The 22,338-nt window shown below is 39.6% G+C and overlaps 1 protein-coding gene across 1 annotated transcript in view; it reads left to right on the top strand.

Annotated features, from left to right (window-relative positions):
• Window positions 1-22,338, top strand: part of LOC139729021 (rhomboid-related protein 3-like) — an 87,309-nt gene that overhangs the window by 45,964 nt on the left and 19,007 nt on the right. The window contains exon 3 of the mRNA XM_071639944.1: window positions 2,634-2,657. Within this exon, the coding sequence (XP_071496045.1) occupies window positions 2,634-2,657 (24 nt within the window). The remainder of the gene's footprint in view (window positions 1-2,633; window positions 2,658-22,338) is intronic.

Genomic DNA, 22,338 nt, shown 5'->3' with positions numbered 1-22,338 from the left:
ACTTTTGATGCATATGTGTAGGTCAATTGTATCACAAAACATCCTACCATATGAAATTTTTGCAATAAAGCCTGAAATGTAAGGAAATATTACTATTTTTCTCATTAAACCATAACTGTAGACAGTTTAGTCTGGAAACATTTTTATTATAACTACTGTTCACATTTTGTATATAAACCATACTTGACATCAATTATAGTGGTTCAAATTTTTTCATTGGTTGTTTCTATCCTTAGCTCACATTTTAGCTGGGTTTTTGTGTCATGTGCAAATGGCAAATTATGCCTTTAAAATAACTATTGTGTCACCATGGCCTTTATGCTAGACAAAGATCATAGATGCATCAATACTTGAATGGGTTTGTTAACTTTAAGATTAGGTCGACAAAGTTCTGAAGAATTACTGAATGCTAGTGAAAAAGTTTGTGTCGTTAAAAGCTAAATGTCTGTACACATGCAGGGTTAATGTACGATACCATAGTGAACAAAGTTTTCAGTTCATAAAAGTGCTAAAAGGTTGAATGATCAGTACCGTGATATGTCCGTGATTAACCCTTTCCATACCGAAGTCTTAAATCCCCATTGACTTATTACAGAGGCCACCAGGTTCCAGTAAGGAACGGGTCAATTATGCAATCTGAAATTGTCCCATGATGCATTAGTTCACACCAGTTGACTTTCAGGTAACTTTCCTTGGACCTCCCCACATAAGTTGCCATGTGCATTGATTTCCTTTTTTGTTACAGGAAACCAGATACTCATATCACGTCGCCACCTTTATTCAAATATGAATCACCCTGGTATAATACTATAGGCCATTATAATATCATTATAACTGCTGATGCTGAGGTCCTCGCATCCTATTGCAACATTATCTCTCACGTCTCATGCGTCTTGTCTTTTCTCGGCTTAACATTTTGCTGTGGTGTGCTGAACTGTTTGCTGGAGAGAAGTCCACTTCGCCATGTTGCCATCTACCCAAGATGTCGGGACATTTGCGTCATAGCCATGATACATATTGTGCCGGCGTTATTGAATCCTGGTGATAGCAATTTAGTATTCTACGTCGCCAAGCAAATTTCCATTCTGGAGAGTCTCACCGTGTTTCTTAAACCCGCACTACCTGATAATCATCTCCCCACTTCCTCTCTCCCATCCGCCCCCCCCCCCCCAAAAAAAAAAGGGGAAAAATCTTCATGCATGGCTGAGCACATATTCTGTGTGCCCTGTGCTCTGGAGTCAGGCCGATGCAGTTTGAATTTTAAGTAGCTTGGAGGAAAACAGTACCTTATCCTAACACAGCCAGTTGCACCACATCATCAACACCCCCCCCCCCCCCCCCCCCCCATCTACCTTCTTGCAGTACGGTGAGTGCAGCCACTCATCCACGCCCAAGTTGATATTACGGCCTCATCTGTATAGACAGCCCTTGTCAACTGCTTGCGGTAGAAATGATTTCTAAAGGGATGCGGAAGTCTGTTCATTCATGTTACTTTGCGACTTTTTCATTTTTTTCACCGTCATTCCATGCTTGAAATCCGTATCAGAGTCGCTTCACTTCACGTCGCTGGCTTCGGGCCATTTTGCAGAAGCTTTTTGGTCTACTTTTGCATGCATCCCAACACCGGAGTTTGCAGCTGATGTGATCTGTCATCACAGAGACTGTTTTCCTTTCTCCATCTTTATTCATTTTGAAGAGGCTGTTACATCATGAATGAGCATGATGACGCGAGACTGCCGTTGCGGAGTATGATGTCATGCATCCAACTTTCCTTTTCAATGACAGATGAGATGAAAGAGTACTAAACTGGAAACAGGGACGTAGAAATAAGATAGCACCTCCGAAAGGTCGACACAAGTCTAAATGTGTGAGCTAAATTCCCATCGGAGACCGTAAGGAATGTATAGGATAATGGTCAGTGGATGTGACCACAACTGTTACAGAGGCTGATGCTGCCTTATAGGAGAAATAATGAAAAACAAACGTTGAACCGACAGGCTTTTTTCACCACTAGCATCGCATAAATGTCTCACTTTTCGTGCCTGCTGAAGTGGAAATGATTTGATCTCGATCATTAGAAGCAGCATCCTGTGCCTGTAGCAACTGACATACAATGGTGCAGTCGAGAAGCTTTGGAAGATGCTGAGAGGATTTTATTTGTGTGGGAAATTGAATTTTTTTGAAAATTTTGCCTCCTTTCTTGCACTGATAGTACATTTCATGGATGCAAACTTAAACTTGGAGGTGCTTTGAGGAGCCTAACAGTGACCACAACATCCCAGGAGTTTTGCCTCGGGCAACAAAGTGGAAGCAACAAGAACGCAATACCAGACTTTAAGCCTATCATTGTTGTCTAAATAGGATATTCCAACTTTACAGAATCAGACACAGAGAACGCCAAAAGGCACTCCTCTTAAACACTGTTACGTGTTTTAATCTAATTCTTCTGGTGTATATTTCCATCTGCCCGGTACACCCAAAATTTCTCCCCTTTTTTTTCATATCCGTTTTGCTGACCGCCATCGTCCATCATGCCCGCCCACGACTCCTTTGCGATGCACGACACGCGGACGCGGCTGCTTGATGCTACGGCAAACCACATCGACCACAACGACTCCCTGGCCTGCTTGCAGAAGTGGAAACCTCTTTTTGACAAGGTGAGCCTTTAATGTTTTTGTTTTGATAGAAATGTATGTAAAAAGCTTTGCCACTTTTGTTTTGGGCAGCATATTTGGTCCAGAGGAGAAAAATTTTTGGTTTTTTTTTCAGTGTGAAGTGAGGTCTCAGAGTGCATTTTATGTCAAATTTGGTTCACTGATTAAACAGAGAGAGAAACCTTCCCATGAGAAACTTAATGCTGTCACTGCTGCAAACTAAAACTTTAACTTGTTAAGGACGAGTCCCAAGTATACTCGGGCAGGCGTCTATGGCAAATGCGTATTGTAGCAAAATCAGTCCGCCCTCAACGGGTTAATGTGTCATTATTGTGTGCATTGTAGGCAAAGTTCAGAGGTCATAGTTTTAGTGAGCTTTTTGTTTGGTAATTTGAAACAGGATTTTCAGCTTCTGTCTAACATGTACTTCAGGTATACCTTTCTTGTTTACCTGTTCATTAGTATTCATTTGTTTGAAGCGATACTGGACACCTTAGGTGACGGGAATTACAATGGTGGCAGAGTTGAGCAGAGCCATTCAATCCAGCCAATCATTTCTGTACAGTAGTTCAATATATGCGGTATTTTGCTCTGTATTCAGCACACTCTCTAATGAATTCAAAGTGCCTGAGTCAAGAGTTGGTCAGATGAAATCTAAACAATGCACAGCTCTACGTGGAACACAACAAATAAAGCGTCCCAGAATGCATGGCTTGTATCGCAATCTAATGACTGAGAAAGAATGAAGGAATAGGACAAGAATTAGCCGTTGAATCACTGCATCTGTCCGACTTCAATCATGAGTTATGACCACAGAGCTTTATTTTCGAATTTGACAAATGACAGTATAACACACAGTGCCTGTCCAAATGGCCCAAACTCAATTTTCTTAACAAATAAATATTAGTTGCCCTTGAATGAAAAAGGTCAGTTTATATTCACCCATCTATCTAGATTGCTGTTGAAAGTCCCGTAGTGCGATTGCACTTTGATGCAGTAGGACTCCTGCTTATTGTTCCAGTTTTCTCATCCAACAGCAGTTGTAGCAGTGGCAGATGGGGGGGGGGGGGGGGGGGTGGGGGAGGGAGCGCACCGGACGCCCCCCCTTTATTTTTTTTGTTTCAACAAAAGCAATAAAAAAAAAAATGGGAGAGGGGTGCATGCGTCCCCTTTAATTCTGTAAAGGCGCCCCCTCTTTACGGAATTCCTGGATCCGCCCCTGGTTGCAGAATGAATTGTGTAATGTGTTATGGCAGGTTGAGCTGAAGATGAATTTATTTTCATTCTGTGTCAATGTAGAGGACACTTTAAGGATCTTCCTCTTTTCTCTGATGTACAGTGTAGCTGCAGATGGAATCTTCGCAATGACTTTGATGTGAATGAAGGCACACAACTTACCCTTTTGAACTTAATGTCCAGAGATTGTGACAGTGAATATAGAAATATATGCCTAGAGAGATTTGCCCAGAAAGATACAGTGTACATTCAACAAAGGAATATAAAGTGGGACGGAGGATTGAGAAATATATGCCTCGCTATGTGTGTGTGTATATATCAAACAGAGATGCTTCTGGGTAGAGCAGAAAGATATATGCTCAGATGTGTATGCCCAGATTTATAAGCCCAAAAGAAGATATATGTGACCCGCAACAACAAAAGGATCTGAAAGTCGGGGGAGGTTGATTTCTGAAATGATATGACATCATTCCCTTACTCTTCCACTTTGATTTCATATATAACATGACTCATAAAAGTACTCGGTTGCAGAGATATTGATGATTTTATGAAATCATGTTGAGTGGTCTAGGAAATCAGCGTTTCGAGAAAAACGCCTTCCAAGCTTTCTTTCCGACGCAATCGTGATCAAGGGGAGGTATTAGTTTTCATCTCTTGACAAGAGAAGGTATGCTCCTAGCAACCTCCGCGATGTTCATTCAAGCTTAGCGCCAACGGTCTACGCACGACCAGTCAGTAACCAGGATGCCACGCACTGACCAATAAGATCACTCCCTCGTTGCTAGGGGCAGCGTCTATCTGCAGCACTAAACCCAAATCTTCGGACATGTTCCATTGAAAGTCAGAAAATCATGGCCCAGAAAAATGCTAATTTCTTGCCTTTCTTTGATCATTTAGCTCTGAAATTTCGGCAGATGATAGATGAAGCATAAGACTACTACTACATTATACCAACAATAGAAATTCGATGGTTTTGACCGATTTTGATGATCTGACTTCAAACACGATTTTCTTGGCTCAGCCATCAGTGACTTTTGGATCCTTTTGTTGTTGCGGTCACATTATACAGAGACAGGGGTAGAGCAGAAAGATATACACTCAAAGATGTATCTTAAGTATATATGCCCAAAAGAATATATATGAAAGAGTGATGGGGACACAGAATGAGAGATAGCTGGATATAGTATTCTGGGACCATGTACATGGTCTCTAACTGACTATCTCCCTTTTCCACCAAGTGATTTAGATACTAAATACAATTTAGATACTAGATACACAGTAGAATCAAGAGCAAGTATAGGGTTAGGAGATGATATGTACACTTTCTTTGGCTCATGATTACCTCCTCAGGTGCGATCTTATAACTTTCACCAGAATCAGTCTCCAGGTGGTCTTTGGTATCAGAATTTGGATGATTCAACGTAATTTTGCAATGACCTTATCAGCACTGCCAGCAAATATGCTTTTACAATATGATATGTTGTGTATTTTTTCTTCATGCAGTTTAAATGAAAATGTGGTGTTTTTCCCCCTGAAATTTCATTTAGTGTGCAACATGTACAAATATTCCCATTTCTATTAGAAATATGACACAAATATTATTTTTCCATCATTATGTGCATAATTATGTTATAGCTATATATTTATTTACATATTTATCCCTTGACTTCGTCACAGGGCACAGCACTGTTGAGATATCACCTTCGGGCAAATAGTTTTAACTGTGCCCCTCAGAGTAGTCAATATTTGTATTATATCTACTTTGCAACAGTATTTTTTATGTACAGTCTTGTTGAATATGATGATGCACCAGTAGGAAAGTGGTTGTTAACTTTTCTTTTGTTTTCTATTCTCTGCTCAGAAATTCTTTGAGTTGCTCTTAGCTGCAGAGGTAAAGTGTGCAGATAATCATAAATTTTAAGAGAAAGGATTCATTGATTTTAAAAGCATTTCACATACATGATCATATCAACTATTCCAGTACTGTAAAGGAGTTGATGAACAGAGTAAGAACACATGAGACATATAAATGTACAAAGAAAATAGAGTGAAGGGAAAGAGGAGAATAAATTCCGCTCCATCTGTATACATGGGATTATGTTACCCAGAATGAAGTTTAATGATGTACCACATGTATGTTTATTTATGAGTTATTAAGACATTAAGTGCCTCCAGTTATTCATACCCCACATTACTATGTAGATTAGGGCCTCAAACTCCTGACTTTTAACTTAAGGGTTATAATGATTCTCAATCTTCGTGAGCTGAATCATGTACATTCTGATTCTACCCGGCAATTTACTAGTGTGAGGTGCATCATCTATGTGGGGTCTGCAAGCTAGGTGGGAGCTTGGTGTTGCATCCTAAATCTAAGCTCATCATCAGCAGTGCCGGCTTTGGATCATTAGGCAAGAAGAGAAGAGAAAGAGTTGGAGAGAGATGGAGAGAGCAGGAGAGAGCAGGAGAGAGCAAGAGAGAGAGAGGGAGAAGGAGAAGAAGAAAATCAGCAGCATACGAGGGCACTGATTGCTCCAGAAAAGTGCACATGTTCCCCGGTGATCCCGCATTCATGATCTTACCATGTATTAAAGCCCTACGATGTCACACCACTGGCAAGCACTTTCTTTCACCTGAAATAACCTCCTTCATGAAAGAGTGAAAATCAGGTCCTGGTTCTCCTACCTGCATGAACAATATCCCATGCCCCACTTTTCCCTTTCTTCACATCTCTCCTTCCTTTTCCTTTTATTTCTCTTTCTGCATCTGTCTCTTTGTCAGTCAGTCTCTCCTCCACCTTTCTATCTATCTATCTATCTTTCTATCCTTATCTTTCTCTCTCCCCCTTCTCTACTCTTCTCTGTCCATTTAACTATTTGCCCTGCATCTCTCACCCCTTTGGCTGTCCCTCTAACAATCTGTCTCTCTCTATATATATTTCTCTCACACTCTGCCTATCTTTCCGTAGCTATCCTTCTCCCCCACCCCCTCCCCTGCCCTTTCTTGAAGTCATCTTGATACAAGGAAGTACTGCCACTTAGCAGGAGATCCATCACTATGGTTACGGGGGACCTTCATTCTCTCAAGAAACGGTGTGCCAAGCCCACAGAGGTTTGCTGCTTCCAAGAATCAATTATGTGTATGTCATGCTGAAATGTAATTGGGAACTACGAACTCTTAAAGGGATAGTACAGTTTTGGTGGAGATGAGAATTGGGTTTTTAACTTTTTGCGAGATACCAAGAAAACACTTATGATATAGTACAGAACATACCATTTTAAGAGGAATTCAAAGTTTATATGACGAAGATCGGGTTTGGAATGACTGAAACATCAAAAAACAAAGTAAAACAAAGCGATCGTAATAAAGCGTGGGTCCCACACTTTATTAGAATCGCTCTTTTTTTATATCTCAGCCATTTCAAAACCAATTTCCATCAAATAAACGTTGAATTCCTCATAGAATTACATACTCTTTCACATTTTATAAGAGGTTTCTCAGTATCTCACCAACAAATGTTAGAAACCTGAAATTAGGTCTCAACCATAACTGTACAATCCCTTTAAGGCACTGTTTGGGACAAAAAAAAAAAGAAGAGGAAAAAAACCTCCCTTTAATTTCTTCTGCATCCCTACTTTCCTCCTAGATGACTTTTCATGGATGTTTCTTCCATGTGATGAGATGAAAACATTCTTATTTGTGCAACTGGGGTAGGCCAGGTTACTTTCTTGTTGGTATCATAGATTCTGTTGACAAAAATGTATATTTTTCTACAGTCAGTTCAATTTGGGTGAAGCTTCAATCACTCTGTTTCTTAAAGATTTCCTATATTCTCTATCATACTTTAGCACCTTAATGACTTGGGGGCACTTCTTGTGCATCTGTATGAGTGCTAGTGTGGGATATAATGTGCTTTATAGATGCATAGACATTTTACGTGGTTCATATCAAATGTCTGTCATCCTACTCTGTACTTAAATCTCTGTAAAATACACAATGGATTAATATCTAAGTCATGTAAAATTGTGTGCAATTTAATGCTTCCTTCAGCAAGGAGAGGTTGATACTGCCAGTAACATCTGGATGCTAAAAGATTCAAGGACAATGAAACCAAGGAGGTTCTAGAGAATGGAGTCACAACCGTCTTATTTCCTCTGCTAGATGTTCGAAGCCGCCGCTCAAAAATATTTGAAGCATGTGCCAAACAGGATCTGCCGCGCAGATAGGAAGACAATTGACTCTTGTCTCATTGCATAATCACTAGCCACTTTCAAAGGAAGATATTTCTTTGTGATGGTAATTACTTTTCGCTATCCCTTCTTATAAACGGTAGTTGGTACAGACATGAGGATGCGTGAATAGAAATTGAGCCAAAAAAATGCTGAAATAAAGATGAAAAATACTCCACTGGTCATACCCGGTCACTAATCTGATATATCTATCAATAGAGAATTATACTTAAAGATTATTCCATATTAGTTTCATTTGCGGAAACTAAGCAGAAAAGTGATAAAATTAGCTTTCCAGGATGGTACAGTTTTAAACATTTTCACATGATACAGCTCTGATTTACGCTTTTTGCACAAATTTCTGAACGGAATTGACTTTTGTTGTACATGCTTTATTATTAAGTGAAATTTCATTTCATTTGATAAATAGATAAGCAAAATATGGCCAACATAATGATAACGTTCAAAATTAGTCTTCAGAATGCTCAGCAAGACGGCGGCAAGGAACGTCGATCATCAAAGGCACAAGTGCACCTGTGGAATTCCTTTGTACATCAATAGAAATCTGACAACTGTTTGAATAATTACAGCCAATTGGAACTCCATGTATAAAACCTCCTTGATGAAACCCACATTTACATTTGCATTTGATTGAATAGAACACATCAGCGGCATTTGAGGAAAAATGGACAATCCATTCAAAATTTGTGAATTCTTAAAGTTTTGATGCTACCAAAAACACTAACTACACTAATATCTTCATATTTTCATGTATGGAAAACAAAATAAAATGAAAATCCATGAAGAGAATTCAACAAAATTTCATTATATCAAATGAAAACTACACATTCCTTTGACTCATTACTGACATTAGGAATAATATTATCCCCTCTACTTTCTAAAAGAGGTAAATCAAGTGTTCTTTCATGTTGCTAGAAAAGGGAATATATGTTGAATTTCCTATGTATTTTCTTTATATCGCTGTCCACATGTGATGTCACAAAGTGTTGTAGTCTTCTTATCCAGTTATGTCGGCACCAAAACTTTAAAAATCATAACTGTTGAACAGATAGTCTGATTAACCTCATACTTTTTACTGTTGTGTTCTATAAATATTGCTATATTCCCTTCATTCACATTGGTTTCATGAAGGGAATTCCACAAAAACTCACTTTTCTAGCATAATGAAAGAGCACTTAAAGGACAAGTTCACTTTCATTAACATAAGGATTATAAGAATGCAGCAATATTAGTAGAACACATCAGTGAAAGTTTGAGGAAAATTGGACAATCGATGCAAAAGTTATGAATTTTTAAAACATTTGTGTTGGAACTGCTGGATGAGGAGACTAAGGCTCGTGATGTCATATGAATACAACAGTATAAAGAAAATGTAAAGAAAATTCAACATATTTTCACTTTTTTCCGCGTAATAAAAGAGCACTTGACTTGCCTCTTTCTAAAGGCAATGGGCATGATGGGAATGATATTACCCATAACATATGTCAGAAACGATTAAAGGGAATGTGTACTTTTTTCAAAAGACGAAATTTTGTGAAATTCTCTTTATATTTTACTTATATTGTTATACGCATGTGACGTCATACACTGCAGTAGTCTTCTCATCCAACGATGACTGCACAAAAACTTCAAAAATTCATAACTTTTGAATGGATTGTCCGATTTTTCTCAAACTTTCAATGATGTGTTCTACTAATATTGCTACATTCTCTCAATCCTCATGTTAATGAAGGTGAACTTGTCCTTTAACTAGCCGCTTTCAGAAAGCAGGGGAAACAATTGCTACCCTGAACATATGTCAGTTTCAAATTGATGGAATGTGTCATTTTCATGAAAAATGATTTTTGTGGGATTCCCTTTATATTTTCTTTATGTTGTTGTCCACACATGACTCCATAACCTCTAGTAGTCTCCTCATCCAGCAGTTCCAACACCAAAACTCTAAAAATTCATTACTTTTGCATCGATAGTCTGATTTTCCTCATACTTTTACTGATGTGTTCTACTAATGTTGCTGCTTTCACTCTATCCACATCTCTCTTTGGGTTTTGGTTTCCTTTAAGGGTTAAATTCAACTTGAATGTTGAAAGGCATTTCCCTTGAACAATGACCAGAGTCACTGCCAAAACAGAAGCTAGGGTTTTAGGTCATGCCTCCCATTTCTTGGTTGCCATGGCTACCAATACATACTTGTAACTAGGCAACACCAGTTGCAATGCAGCAGCGATGCCGACTCCTGCTCGGAATCCAATCTGACTGGATAAATCGAGATTCGGGGATGAGCAATGATCTGCCGTATCATCTATCTCCTCTTCCGTAGTCCCAGTCCATTCATGGAGAAGGAGGGTGTCAAATTGGAGGTCGTGCCTTATTTAACAGGCATTGACCCCATTCTTGGAGGGATCTCTTTCACTGCGTCGCAGGGGGTGTCAGGGGCATCGACTATTGATGAATGAGATGCCAAGTGCACAAGATTCTTTATCGTTATCACTTCACACCTCTTCCTGTCCCCCCCCCCCCCTTTCTCTATCTCATTCTCTTTCTCTTTTTATTTCTTCTCTATTTCTATGCAGATATATTATAATTTCCTTTCCTTTCTACTCCTTTCCTCTCTGTAAGTCTATCACCTTTGCTTCTATCTCTATTTGTCTGTCAGTCTGTCTGTCTTTTTTTCTCCATCTCCTTATCACTGTGTTCATCTTCTTCTTTTTTTTGAACCCTCTTTATACCCTTTTTGGGGGATTTTCAAAATTTCTTCCTACATGTCCAAAGTTTTGGTGCTAAAATGTACTTCCATGGTCTCTCATTCTCTCTCTCTTTCTCAGCTTTTCATTTCTACCCTTTTCTCCTTCTGCCATCTCACCTCTTCTGATTCTCATACTCTCCCTCTCTCCCACTTTATATTATATCTTTTATAATCCTTGAAAAACTTCAAAGCCTCTTTGATGCTTTTTCCTAAATTAGCTTTCCCAATTTAAAAAAAGAAAATAAATAAATAAGACAGATCTGAACTTTTCCACATCAGTCATGGATGTCTAACTAATGGTTTTGGGTTGTTCGAGGATTTCTTGCTTATTTTACTTTATTCTGTTACTTATTGGTATACCACTAAGTATAGAAAGTGTACCTGTTTCATGTTTGCTTATAAGCTAGTTAATTTTTCCTTAGGTAAGAAAAAGAAAAAGAAAGTCAATTAGTGATAAATCCCTTGCCAACAATAGTGCTGTTATTGCAAACATTTTGGAATTTTTGATTCAGTGTTTTCACTGTAAGAAATTTGAAAACTTTTAGTTTGCAATTATTTTCGAAGAGCTGACCTGTGCATGCTATGAATGGTATGCTCACTAGTCTAATGGGGCCAATTCAATATACTGTGTGCGCTGCAGCTGGTAAAAATTGCAAGGAGTGACATGTGTGGTGCATTGTTGGGACATAAAATTTTGACATTTGCTGCGATCACCATTCTCTCTTCACATATTTTTGAAAAAAATCAAACAAAGTATTACGATTTGGCTTGTGACCCAAATTTCGTGAAATAATGAGCTATTTCAGTTCTCAACTAAAAATTTCAAATTTGGGGTCGTGGTCCTTTTCAACCCAAAATAATACATTGTTTTGAACGCAATGAGAACGGTACCGTACTATATATGTAACTACTTGCTTTTGAGACCATATTTGGGCGAAGAATTCCAGATATTCTTTGGATGTGATAGCGTGAAAATGGCTTTTCAGTCACAATTTTCACTTTAAAACTGAACAACGAACATTTGTTCTCCAATATCACCTTTATTACTTATCTCTAGCTCTTGCTTTCTCTACTTTCTCCTCCTCCTCCTCTTCCTTCTCCTCCTCCTTTTCAATATTCCGGGATACCTCCTACTTCAGATACCCATAGTAATCTGAAACGTATCTTGGTGAATTCATTACTAATTGATTGGCTATTGAAAGCTCACTCTACCTGTACCCCATCCATCAAATTTCCCCTTCAGTGCTAAAAATGTCGTCATTTCAAGCCACACTGCATTACTTTTGCATGACAAGAGCAGGCAGCAAAATCTGAGTCATATGTATGAATATATACATGTTTTTGTATATTGTGAGAGATATACTTAGATAGATAGATAGTTAGATAGATAGACAGACAGGTAGATAGAAGGATGAATTAGAAATATAGAAAAATAGATGGATGCACAGATGTTGGACTATAGTCAGATGATGAATATGGTTCTGCATAATGAAACCAAAAAAATTGCATTTTGGGGGGTCAACTCTGCTGAATGCAGAGTTTGGGTTTTAGTATTTTATGGCAGAATAATCCTTTTAGTGTTTCCAAAAGTTCGTAATGCTGTTTTGTTTTCGGACTCTGAGCCTCTTTTGTCTCGCCCACCGGAGGTGAAGGCGAGACTAAGGGATCCAAATGGCGTCAGTCCGCCGTCCGTCACAAATGTTAAAGTGTACCTGCAAGACTCTCTTATGATGCATAACTTGGCAACTGTTACAGCAATGGCAGCCACACTTGGGTGATAGAAGCACTAGGGGTATCTTCATGTCATGGTGTTGTCGGAGGTCATGTGATGATGTCAAAGGTCATTTGAGGTCATATATTAAAGAGTATGTGCAAGACTCACTTTTCTATTTTAAAGTTTACCTGCAAGACTCTCTTTTGACAAATAACTTCACATAAGTTGCTTGGATTACAACCTAACTTGGGTTATAGATGCACTGGGGGTACCTTCATGTTATGGTGCCGTTGGAGGTCACAGGATAAGGTCAAAGGTCATTTGAGGTCATACGTCAAAGTTTACTTGCAAGACTCTCTTATCACACGTAACTCGACACATGTTGCTACAATGGCCATCAAACTTGGATGATAGATGCACTGGGGGTACCTTCATGTTATGGTGCCATAGGAGGTCACATGATAAGGTCAAAGGTCATTTGAGGTCATACGTTAAAGTTTACTTGCAAGACTCTCTTATCACGTAACTCAGCACATGTTGCTACAATGGCAATCAAACTTGGGTGATGGTAGATGTCTTTTGGGAAGTTGAAGGTTACCACAAGGTCAAAGGTCACAGACGGGTCAACGAACTTTTAGGGCCCAATGTTAAAGGACAAGTTCACCCTCATAGACATAAGGATTGAGAGAATGTAGCAATATTAGTAGAACACATCATTGAAAGTTTGAGGAAAATCGGACAATCCGTTCAAAAGTTATGAATTTTTGAAGTTTTTGTGCAGTAACCGCTGGATGAGAAGACTACTGCAGTGTGTGAATAACTTAGATGTCACATGCGTACAACAATATAAGGAAAATATAAAGAGAATTTCACAAAATTTCATCTCATGAAAAAAGTTCACATTCCCCCGACTCGTTACCGACAAATGTTATGGGTAATATTATTCCCCCTGCCTCTAGAAAGAGCCAAGTCAAGTGCTCTTTTATTATGTGAAAAAAGTGAAAATATGTTGAATTTTCTTTATATTTTCTTTATACTGTTGTACGCATATGACTCACAAGCTGTAGTAGTCTCCTCATCCAGCGGTTCCAACACAAAAATTTTAAAAATTCATAACTTTTGCATCGATTGTCCAATTTTCCTCAAACTTTCACTGATGTGTTCTACTAACATTGTTGCATTCTCTCAATCCTTATGTTCGTGAAGGTGAACTTGTCCTTTAAGTTTTTAGGGCGCAATTCGTTTATGGCTCATAACTTTTGATCCCTTTGTCCGTTTGTGACCAAACTTGGATGGAAGATGTCCCTTGGGGAGGTGAAGGTCGTCACAAGGTCAAAGATCACAGACAGGGGTCAACAAACCTTTAGGGCCCAATGTTATGTTTTAGGGCGCGTTTTGATTGTGGATCATAACTTTTGATCCCTATGTCCGTTTGTGACCAAACTTGGACGGTAGATGTCCCTTGGGGAGTTAAAGGTCATTACAAGGTCAAAGGTCACAGAAAGGGGTCAACAAATTTTTAGGGCCCAATGTTAAGTTTTTATGGCGCGTTTCGATTATGGCTCATTACTTTTGATCCCTTCGTCCGTTTGTGACCAAGCTTGGATGGTAAATGTCCCTTGGGGTGTTGAAGGTCACCACAAGGTCAAAGGTTATAAGCAGGTCAATTAACTTCTGGGAGTTATAAAAAGTAATAATACCTTGTACGCGAATGGGCGAGACACAATTTGGCACTTGCCTTGTTTTTTGTCAGTTCCGCCCATGATGCATGCCTGTGAAAGAGGGAATGGAAGCCCTGAAGTAGCTATAAGAATCAGTCAGTTGTTGCTCTGATACTTAAACAAAATCATGATTTAAAAAAGAAAATGAAAAAGTGTACAAAGTTTTAGGCCAATCAGTTAATCTTTTCACAACTTTTGCCATAGCTTACCTCTGCAATCTAAAAATTCTTGCATTGGTTTCAAAGGAGAAGGATGTGAATTCTGTCTCCTCCTATGTGATATTCAGCAACATGTCGTCTCATGCCTGACATAGATTAGAATGTAGGGAAAGCGACAAGAACTCCGTTTGATGTCGGCCACTTGGTGCTTAGAGTAATTAACTTCCCAGACTGGTAATCAAATTTTGGCACTCTCCTAGACAGAGGGTGTGGAATCAATTCTTCCGTGTCTGTATGTGTATATCTGTATGTATAATCTAATGTGTAAGAACATTATTGTGTTTATTATTTCTTGCTAGCACTTTTGCCATAACAGGCCAGAAGTGTCACAAGATGTGATACTATCAGACTAGTAAGTGGGTGTTGGAAGACTAATGACTGGGGAAATTATGTTTGATTCATTTTAGATGTCACGAATACAGACATGTGTGGCAAATGCAACTACATGAAATTGTAAGTCTCTGAAGAGCTGATGTGCATACTTATTGGTGCATATTTGTTGTGTAGAGTCACTTAAAGGTTCTCTTCTGTTTTCATTTTACCCCATCCTAAGGAGGAGCTGGTAGAATTAAATTTTCAGAAGTTGAGCTTATCCTGGTCCTTAGTGGTGAAACAAAGACATCAGTTTACATCAGTTTACATCTCATATCTATGTGTCATCTCTTATCGCGCATGCACAAGCTCAGGAGGATTTGAATCGCAACGGCCAGGCGAAAGCTCTCTCCCCACGCACTTACCCATAACTCTCACCGCGCCTCGGGGAGGAAGACAAAATAGTGGATCTGAGGAGGATGTGTGGCGTAGATTATTTTGGGGAAAAGGTCATACACAGAGCAATTAATCCTGCATGGAAATTTCATGACAAAGTTCTATCACGTAGTCCTAGCTCTATCACCAGTGTCTCCTCGACAAGCGCCAGTGTTCCGAGTCTTGAGGGGGTATGCTCATTGTCCTGTATGGCCCTACGAGGGAAGTTCAGACACCGCCCTCTGAGAAAAGGTCAAGATACCACTTCCTCTTTTTTTTTTTATTCGTGCAGAGAACCTGACAAAATAGAAGACATTTATTTTTCACAAAGTTCAGCTGCACTGGGGATAGACGAGATTCGACGAATCATACCAGACATGCCACAAGCCAGTTAAGCATTTCAATGAACAAATGAAATAACCCAAACCAGCAAGAACTGTGGTGATTGATTCGAAGATTGCAGTATGGCACATTGAACACACCCACCTCATACCCAGAAGAGAGGCATGGTCTTATTTTCTTTTAGGAGCATGCTGAAAAGTTCATGGGGCTGAAGAAGTGTGTCCGTGTGATAAGTCAATCTGCACAGCGTCGAGAGTCCATCTTTATGCAGTCAGTCAGTACCCAATGATTATGCTTGTCCTTTTGAAAAGTCACAAGGGACCTGTTGCAGAAAATGATGCAGGTATTTGAATAAAACTGATGAAGGAAATGATTCATTCCTGTGATTGATACTCTTCATCCGTTACGTACCTGAGGGACTGAAACACAAGATGAATTGTAATTGTGATGTTGCAGTTGTATTTGTTTTCAAACAGAATAGGATATCTCATGTGAACACAAGGAGTTTTGGTTTTATAATTCAATCTTTTGGGGGAATATGTTTCTTCTCCCTAGAAAATTCAGATATGAGTGATACTGCTAAAGGCTATGGTCATAAATTAAAGCAGCAACTGACCAATTTGTAGCCTGCCCAGAAGCTGTAAGAGCTTAGAACTCATGCAACAATTCTTTTGAAAAATTGGGCGGCAATTTTATCAGCCCAGTAGGCGTGTCTTCATCGGCGCGAAGTTCAAACTAGCGGGATATTTTGCCTGAAAATAGCCTGACATTAGGAATGTACACCTTCATCAGTTTGAAACAGCCCGCTTGGGGAAATTAGCCTAAAATTTTGATGTATACATAGGCCTACTTTGCATCACTGGTTAGTTCGAAATCTCTCGTATCACCGTATTTACACAACAGACTGGTCTGGACATTTACTTGGGTACAGTAGGTATCAGAAGTAACAAGCTGGATCGACTCACATCTATCGCATCAATCTCGATCGTGCACACAACTAGTACATATAATGAGCTTTCAGGTCTATTTTCTACCATTCTGTTGGCACATTAGTGTGCAAATCGTATCAACATTGACAATTTAGGGGACATGGTATCCGTGATAAGTAGACGGGGGCTTCGCCGGGAAGCAAAACGAAGGGAACAATTCGTAACATCTGCTGCACCAGCCAGTGCTCCCCCGGAATGTATGGTGGGATCGAGAAATTTTCGGGCTGATGGAGATGCACACAAAATAACATGTTATTTCCACGGATTGGCGCGCTAGTTCACGAACTAGCCCAAGATTTTTGGGGAAAATTTACCGATCAAATAGAGCGCTATATGCGTCTTCACTCTACAAATAGCACACTATTTTGACATCGGGCTAGTTTTGTAACCGCAAAATAGCGCGCTATTTTGAAACTTTGGGCTAGTGATGCCAGGTTAATTTTAGGGCAACGTTGGGTGAAATTGGGAGAGATTCTCCACAACATGTCAGGACAGTGACAGACTAATGACCCACCAATTCCACACCCCACCCCCGTGGTCTCCTTCTGGCCAACGACTGATTTTGAATTAAAATTGACCAGTGGCTGGCCAGTGATATTTATGGCATCTGAAGATGACCAGAAGGCATACTGGTCTGGCACCAAGTGTAAAGAATGGGTAAGCATCACCAGAAGTTTAAACTTTGTGCTAAAACTTAAGTGGTGACAGTGCAAAGCTCGAAAAGCCAGCAGTGCCCAGGCAGCTGCTGATTGAAGTACTTGGACCAAGGAGCTACAACTGTAGTAGCTCCTTGCTTGGACCAAAGTAGCAAAAAGCTTACTGCTTGGCCACTAGGCAGGCTGATATCGAGGTTGAGACCACAGGTCAGGTCAGATCAGGTCACACCCGTAGCATTTCTGCAGTTGGGGCACTGAGATGTCCTTCTCCAGGTTTCCTTATCCTGTGCCATTCTCATACAAATTTCCGCCTGCTTCTCCACCCATCTCCTCACATCATCCACCCAATTCCTCCTTGGTCTTCCTTGAGCTCGCTGCCCATCCACCCGACCATGCATTACCGTATGTGCTAGTGTGCCTGGCCATCGAGTGACATGTCCGAACCATTGCCTCTTCCTTCTCTTCATTGTGTCCAGCAGTGGTTCATAATCCCCGATTTTCCTCCTGATCTCTTCCAGCACCGATGCACTGGTGCCATTGGCTTCCGAGTAAGCGGCGGAAGCATCTCATCTCGAAAGTGGCTATTTTCTTCTCCAGATTCTTGGTGAGCGTCCATGATTCGCATCCGTATAGGGCTATCGAGGTCACCAGTGCCTTCATGAGCTCAATCTTTGTTTTCTCTCTCACCTCTCTGCTTCTCCAGACATGGTTCAACTTGGCCAACTGAGCAGTCGCTATGGCCATTCGAGTCTTTATTTCTGTTGTTGAAGTGGCCTCCTCATTCATCATGGTGCCCAGGTATTTGAATTGGTGGACTTCCTCTAGTGCGTGCCCGTCCACCCGTATCTCCTGTGCTTCGTCATCTTGTTTATTCTGTCTTGAAGTCGTCATTATCTTGCTTTTCTCATGACTAATTTCCATGCCATATCGGCGGGCGACAGTGTCTAGCCGCGAAGTCAGCTCTGCTAGCTCTCCTCTATTTCCAGCAACAAGGTCAATGTTGTCAGTGAATCTCAGACTGCTGATTGACCTTCCCAGTTGAGACCACAGCTTAGATAAATCAGTCAAATGAGGTAAATGAACTTTGAAGATGCTGCTGTCACATAAAACAGATATATTTCTTTGAGGTGTACTTGAGACTCCACTGATCATCCTTCTCGTATGCCTGTGATTGTCTTTATTCTTAGTTTGTAAAACATTACCAATGAGAAATAAAAGTTAAAGGGACTGTACAGTACCGGTTGAGGTGGGGATTCATGTTTTGAACATTCATAAGTGAGATAATGAGAAACCTCTTATGAAATATGAAAGAGCATGTAATTTTAAGGAGGATTCAATGTTTATTTGATGAAAATCGGTTTTCAAATGCCTGAGATATCTAAAAAAGTGATTATAATATTATAATATAATAAAAGGCGACAGGCCGTGCCTTTTTTAGAATCTCTTTGTTTCACCTTGTTTTTGGATATCTCAGCCATTTCAAAACCGATTTTCATCAAATAAACTTTTGATATCCCTTAGAATTGCGTGCTCTTTGACATCTCATAGAATGGTTTCGGAATATCTCGCAAAATGATAAAAGCTAAATCCTCACCTCAACCAGAACTGTACACACCCTTTAAAGAATAAAAGTAAAAGTTTAAAAAGATTAGCACTAAACAAGAAAAAAAAATTCCTGGACATGATGGGCTAAAGTGATCATCATAACACTGGTTAGGAGATTATCTCGAGGAGATACACATTCAAACCTCTTTTAACGGCCACCTGATAGAGACAAAAAGAGTGGCCATTATGGAGAGATGGCTGCTAAGTGCTTACATGTGTACATGTAGTGCATACGTATTCACACATTTCATGCATTGAACGATGTTGTTCATTGAGTAATTGGACACGATAGCGTGCATACAGCAAGCAAGCTTTTCATGGGTTCATTACAATGCCTTAAAGGATAGTTTTCACCTCAATGTACATATGGATTTAGAGAATGCAGCAATATGTTAGTAGAACACAAGAGTGAAAGTTTGAGGAAAATCAAACAATCTGTTCAAAAGTTATGATTTTTTTTTTTAGGTTTCAGTACTGCCATTGCTAGATGAGAAGATTACTACAGCCTGTTTTGTCATAGAATGATATCAAGAAAGTATACAGAAGATTCAACATATTTTTGCTTTCTTGCATAATGAAAGAGTACTTGACTTGCCTCTTGCAGAAAGCATGGGGGGGGGGAATAGTAGTACCCTTAACATATTTGCCATTCACAAGTCAAGGGAATGCATACTTTAAAAAGATAAAAGTACAAATTGTGGAATTCTCTCCATATTTTCCTGTATCGTTTTACCCATATGACAATGTACACTACTGTAGTTGTCTTCTCATCCAGCAGTGACTGCACAGAAACTTTAAAAATTCATAGATTTTTAACAGATTTTCCAATTTTCCATATAAAGGAGAAAAACATGCTGCATTACTGGCTCTCCAGCAGCTCAGCATGGGTCTGTGACCACTATACACAGGTTAAAATCTACAATGGGAAACAAAATTGGTAGCCACTATGCACAGGGTCTTTAGTGTGGCTTTTCTGGGGGGGGGGGGGGAGGATTTTTTTTTGTCAGAGGTTGTATACGGCAGGTGGCTGCTCCACGAAGGTTTGACTGTACCCTAGCTCTAAATACTGGATAGTGGAATAACAGCAAAATGACAAAAGGAAGCCTTTAGGATTATTGTATCCTTAGACATCGTAGCTTCTCAGGAACAAAGTATGATTTTGATGATTAGCTTGTGATGACAATAATTATAGCACTATCAAGAAAAACAAATGGACTGAGTTTGCTGTTGTTTTTAAACACATTGATAGAAATAGGTAGCAAATCAGGCGTAAATAGGAGAAAACATGTAACATTCAAATTCATTCCAATGCTGTTATAAAGAATAGAATCATCATTCGAAAATACACACCAACACAAAACTGGATGCTCCATTTCAAGGGCCTCCAGAAAGATGCGTAAATGATGCCCGTTACCTCTAAATCATTCTGGTGTGCAGCGACGTCGCCGGGAATTATCCTGCGGAGGCCAGCTGAGAGGAGAAGATAAAGTGTATTGCCCAAGGACTGACACAGGGAGGAAGGGAGCGAGTGCACCCACCGGCTAGGAGTCTGCGTTTCTGATGAATTACCCCTCTTTTACATCCTCGCGCCTTGAGGTGATTCCTTAAATGGGGATCAAAAGGGACCAATGGGAGATTCAATGCCATACAATTATTCTTCCTCTCTCTATCTTGGTTCTTTGAGGAATGCATATCATGCAATGGAAATAAACTTAAGAGGAAGCAAAAACAAAAACAAGAAGCAAGCATTCTGTTCAGTTTTCTTGCTGAGTGTGGATTTGCTGATTGAGGGCCTATCCCACTGGAGGAGATGTCGCTGCGACTCGTACGACTTGGAAGACCAAAAATGGCTTGAGCTCTTACCAAGAAGGCAACTCCAGGGCGACGTCCGAGACATCTCCAAATGATCATGGCGGCAACCTGTTCCCTCGAAAGTCACGGGGATGTCGCCATGATGTTGCTCTGACGTCTTCTCAGCCATGGAGATGTCTCTGCAATGTCTCCACATCGCTGCTGATAGGTTGCCATAGGTCTCTGCAAGGTCTTTAGAGTGTCTCAGAGATGTTACGGACAAGATTAGTCTTTAATCATTTCCTTTTAAAATGTGAGTGAATTGGAAATAACTTGATGGTTTTACCCTATTTTGAGGGTGCTGTATCTGAAACTGGTTGATGCAACTCTTACATCATTGACGATTTTGAGATATTCAAGATGGCCACCAAAATGGACTCTAAAAATCATGAATGTCTCCAAACTGTCAAGGATTCAAGAGTTGCATAAACCAGATTCGGATTCAGCACCCTCGAAAAGGGCAACACCATCATCAGGTTTTGATCTATTCACCATCTATAAGGAAACAGTTGGATTGGCATTCCAATTTTTGGTAGCCATCTTGGATATGAAAAAATCCTCATTGAGACAAGAGTTGCAACAACAAGATTCGGATTCAGCACCCTCAAAATAGGGTAAACCCATTAATTTATTCTCAATCTTTACAACTCGTGTGGAAATACTTTATATTAAAATTTCAATTTTTGGTAGCCATTTTGGATATCTCAAAACCCTCAGGGATATAAAAGTTGCCATATCCATGTTCTGATTCAGCACCCTCAAAATAGGGCAAAACCATCAAATCTTTTCAACTTTTCATTATGTAAGCAGAAATTTAAAGGAATTTAAATTTTTGATGGCTGTCTTGTATCTCAGAATCCTCTAGAATGCAAAAGATGCATCATCCAGATTCGGATTCAGCACCCTCAAAATATACTAAAACTCCATTTTTGTGTCCATTTTTCACCATATACGAGGAAATGCATGTATATAGGAATTTCAGATTTTGGCGGCCATTTAGACGGCCATCTTGCATATCTCAAAACCCTCAAGGATGCAAAAGTTACATCATGCAGATTCAGATTCAGCACCCTTCAAAATCGTAAGGGCACTCATGCCTGTCCATTCAGAATATTTTCACATGTAATTTACGGCCCAACATTGATTCACAAAATTCATTAAAATTAAACCCATGCAAATATAACAGCTTTTATAGTATACCAGAAGTAGTGCCACCATCAGCAAAGATCTTACAGCTATTGCTTCTCCTTCAAGACAACTGTAGGCTACAATTAAAGGGAAATTTCTTCTCGATTTCATGTTACTTTGTATGAAAGCAGATGAATTAAAGAAGGAGATCAGAGAAAATTTTCTTGGGAAAAAAAGCAGACACATCAAAAAAGGTGCATTGTTAAAGTTTGCATTGACAACTGTGTGATACAGATGCTGAGTAGCTCTACATTCATTTTTGCGCATAAACTTTCACAAATTTTAACTTTTTCTCAAGTATTTGGGCACAGACAGAACTTATCTACTGAGGAAGGCACACAAAAATGTGTTGTTATACTCTAGTTATAAACCAAGAAAACAGGTCTGAATATTTTTTTTTCCTCAGGAGAAAAATGAAATATGT

This window comes from Diadema antillarum, unplaced genomic scaffold (genome assembly GCF_040938485.1).
Source record: "Diadema antillarum isolate AM-2024a unplaced genomic scaffold, OU_Dant_1.0 seq00000216_RagTag, whole genome shotgun sequence".
In the NCBI taxonomy this organism is placed as follows: domain Eukaryota; kingdom Metazoa; phylum Echinodermata; class Echinoidea; order Diadematoida; family Diadematidae; genus Diadema; species Diadema antillarum.
This window is presented reverse-complemented; position numbering and strand designations above follow the sequence as displayed.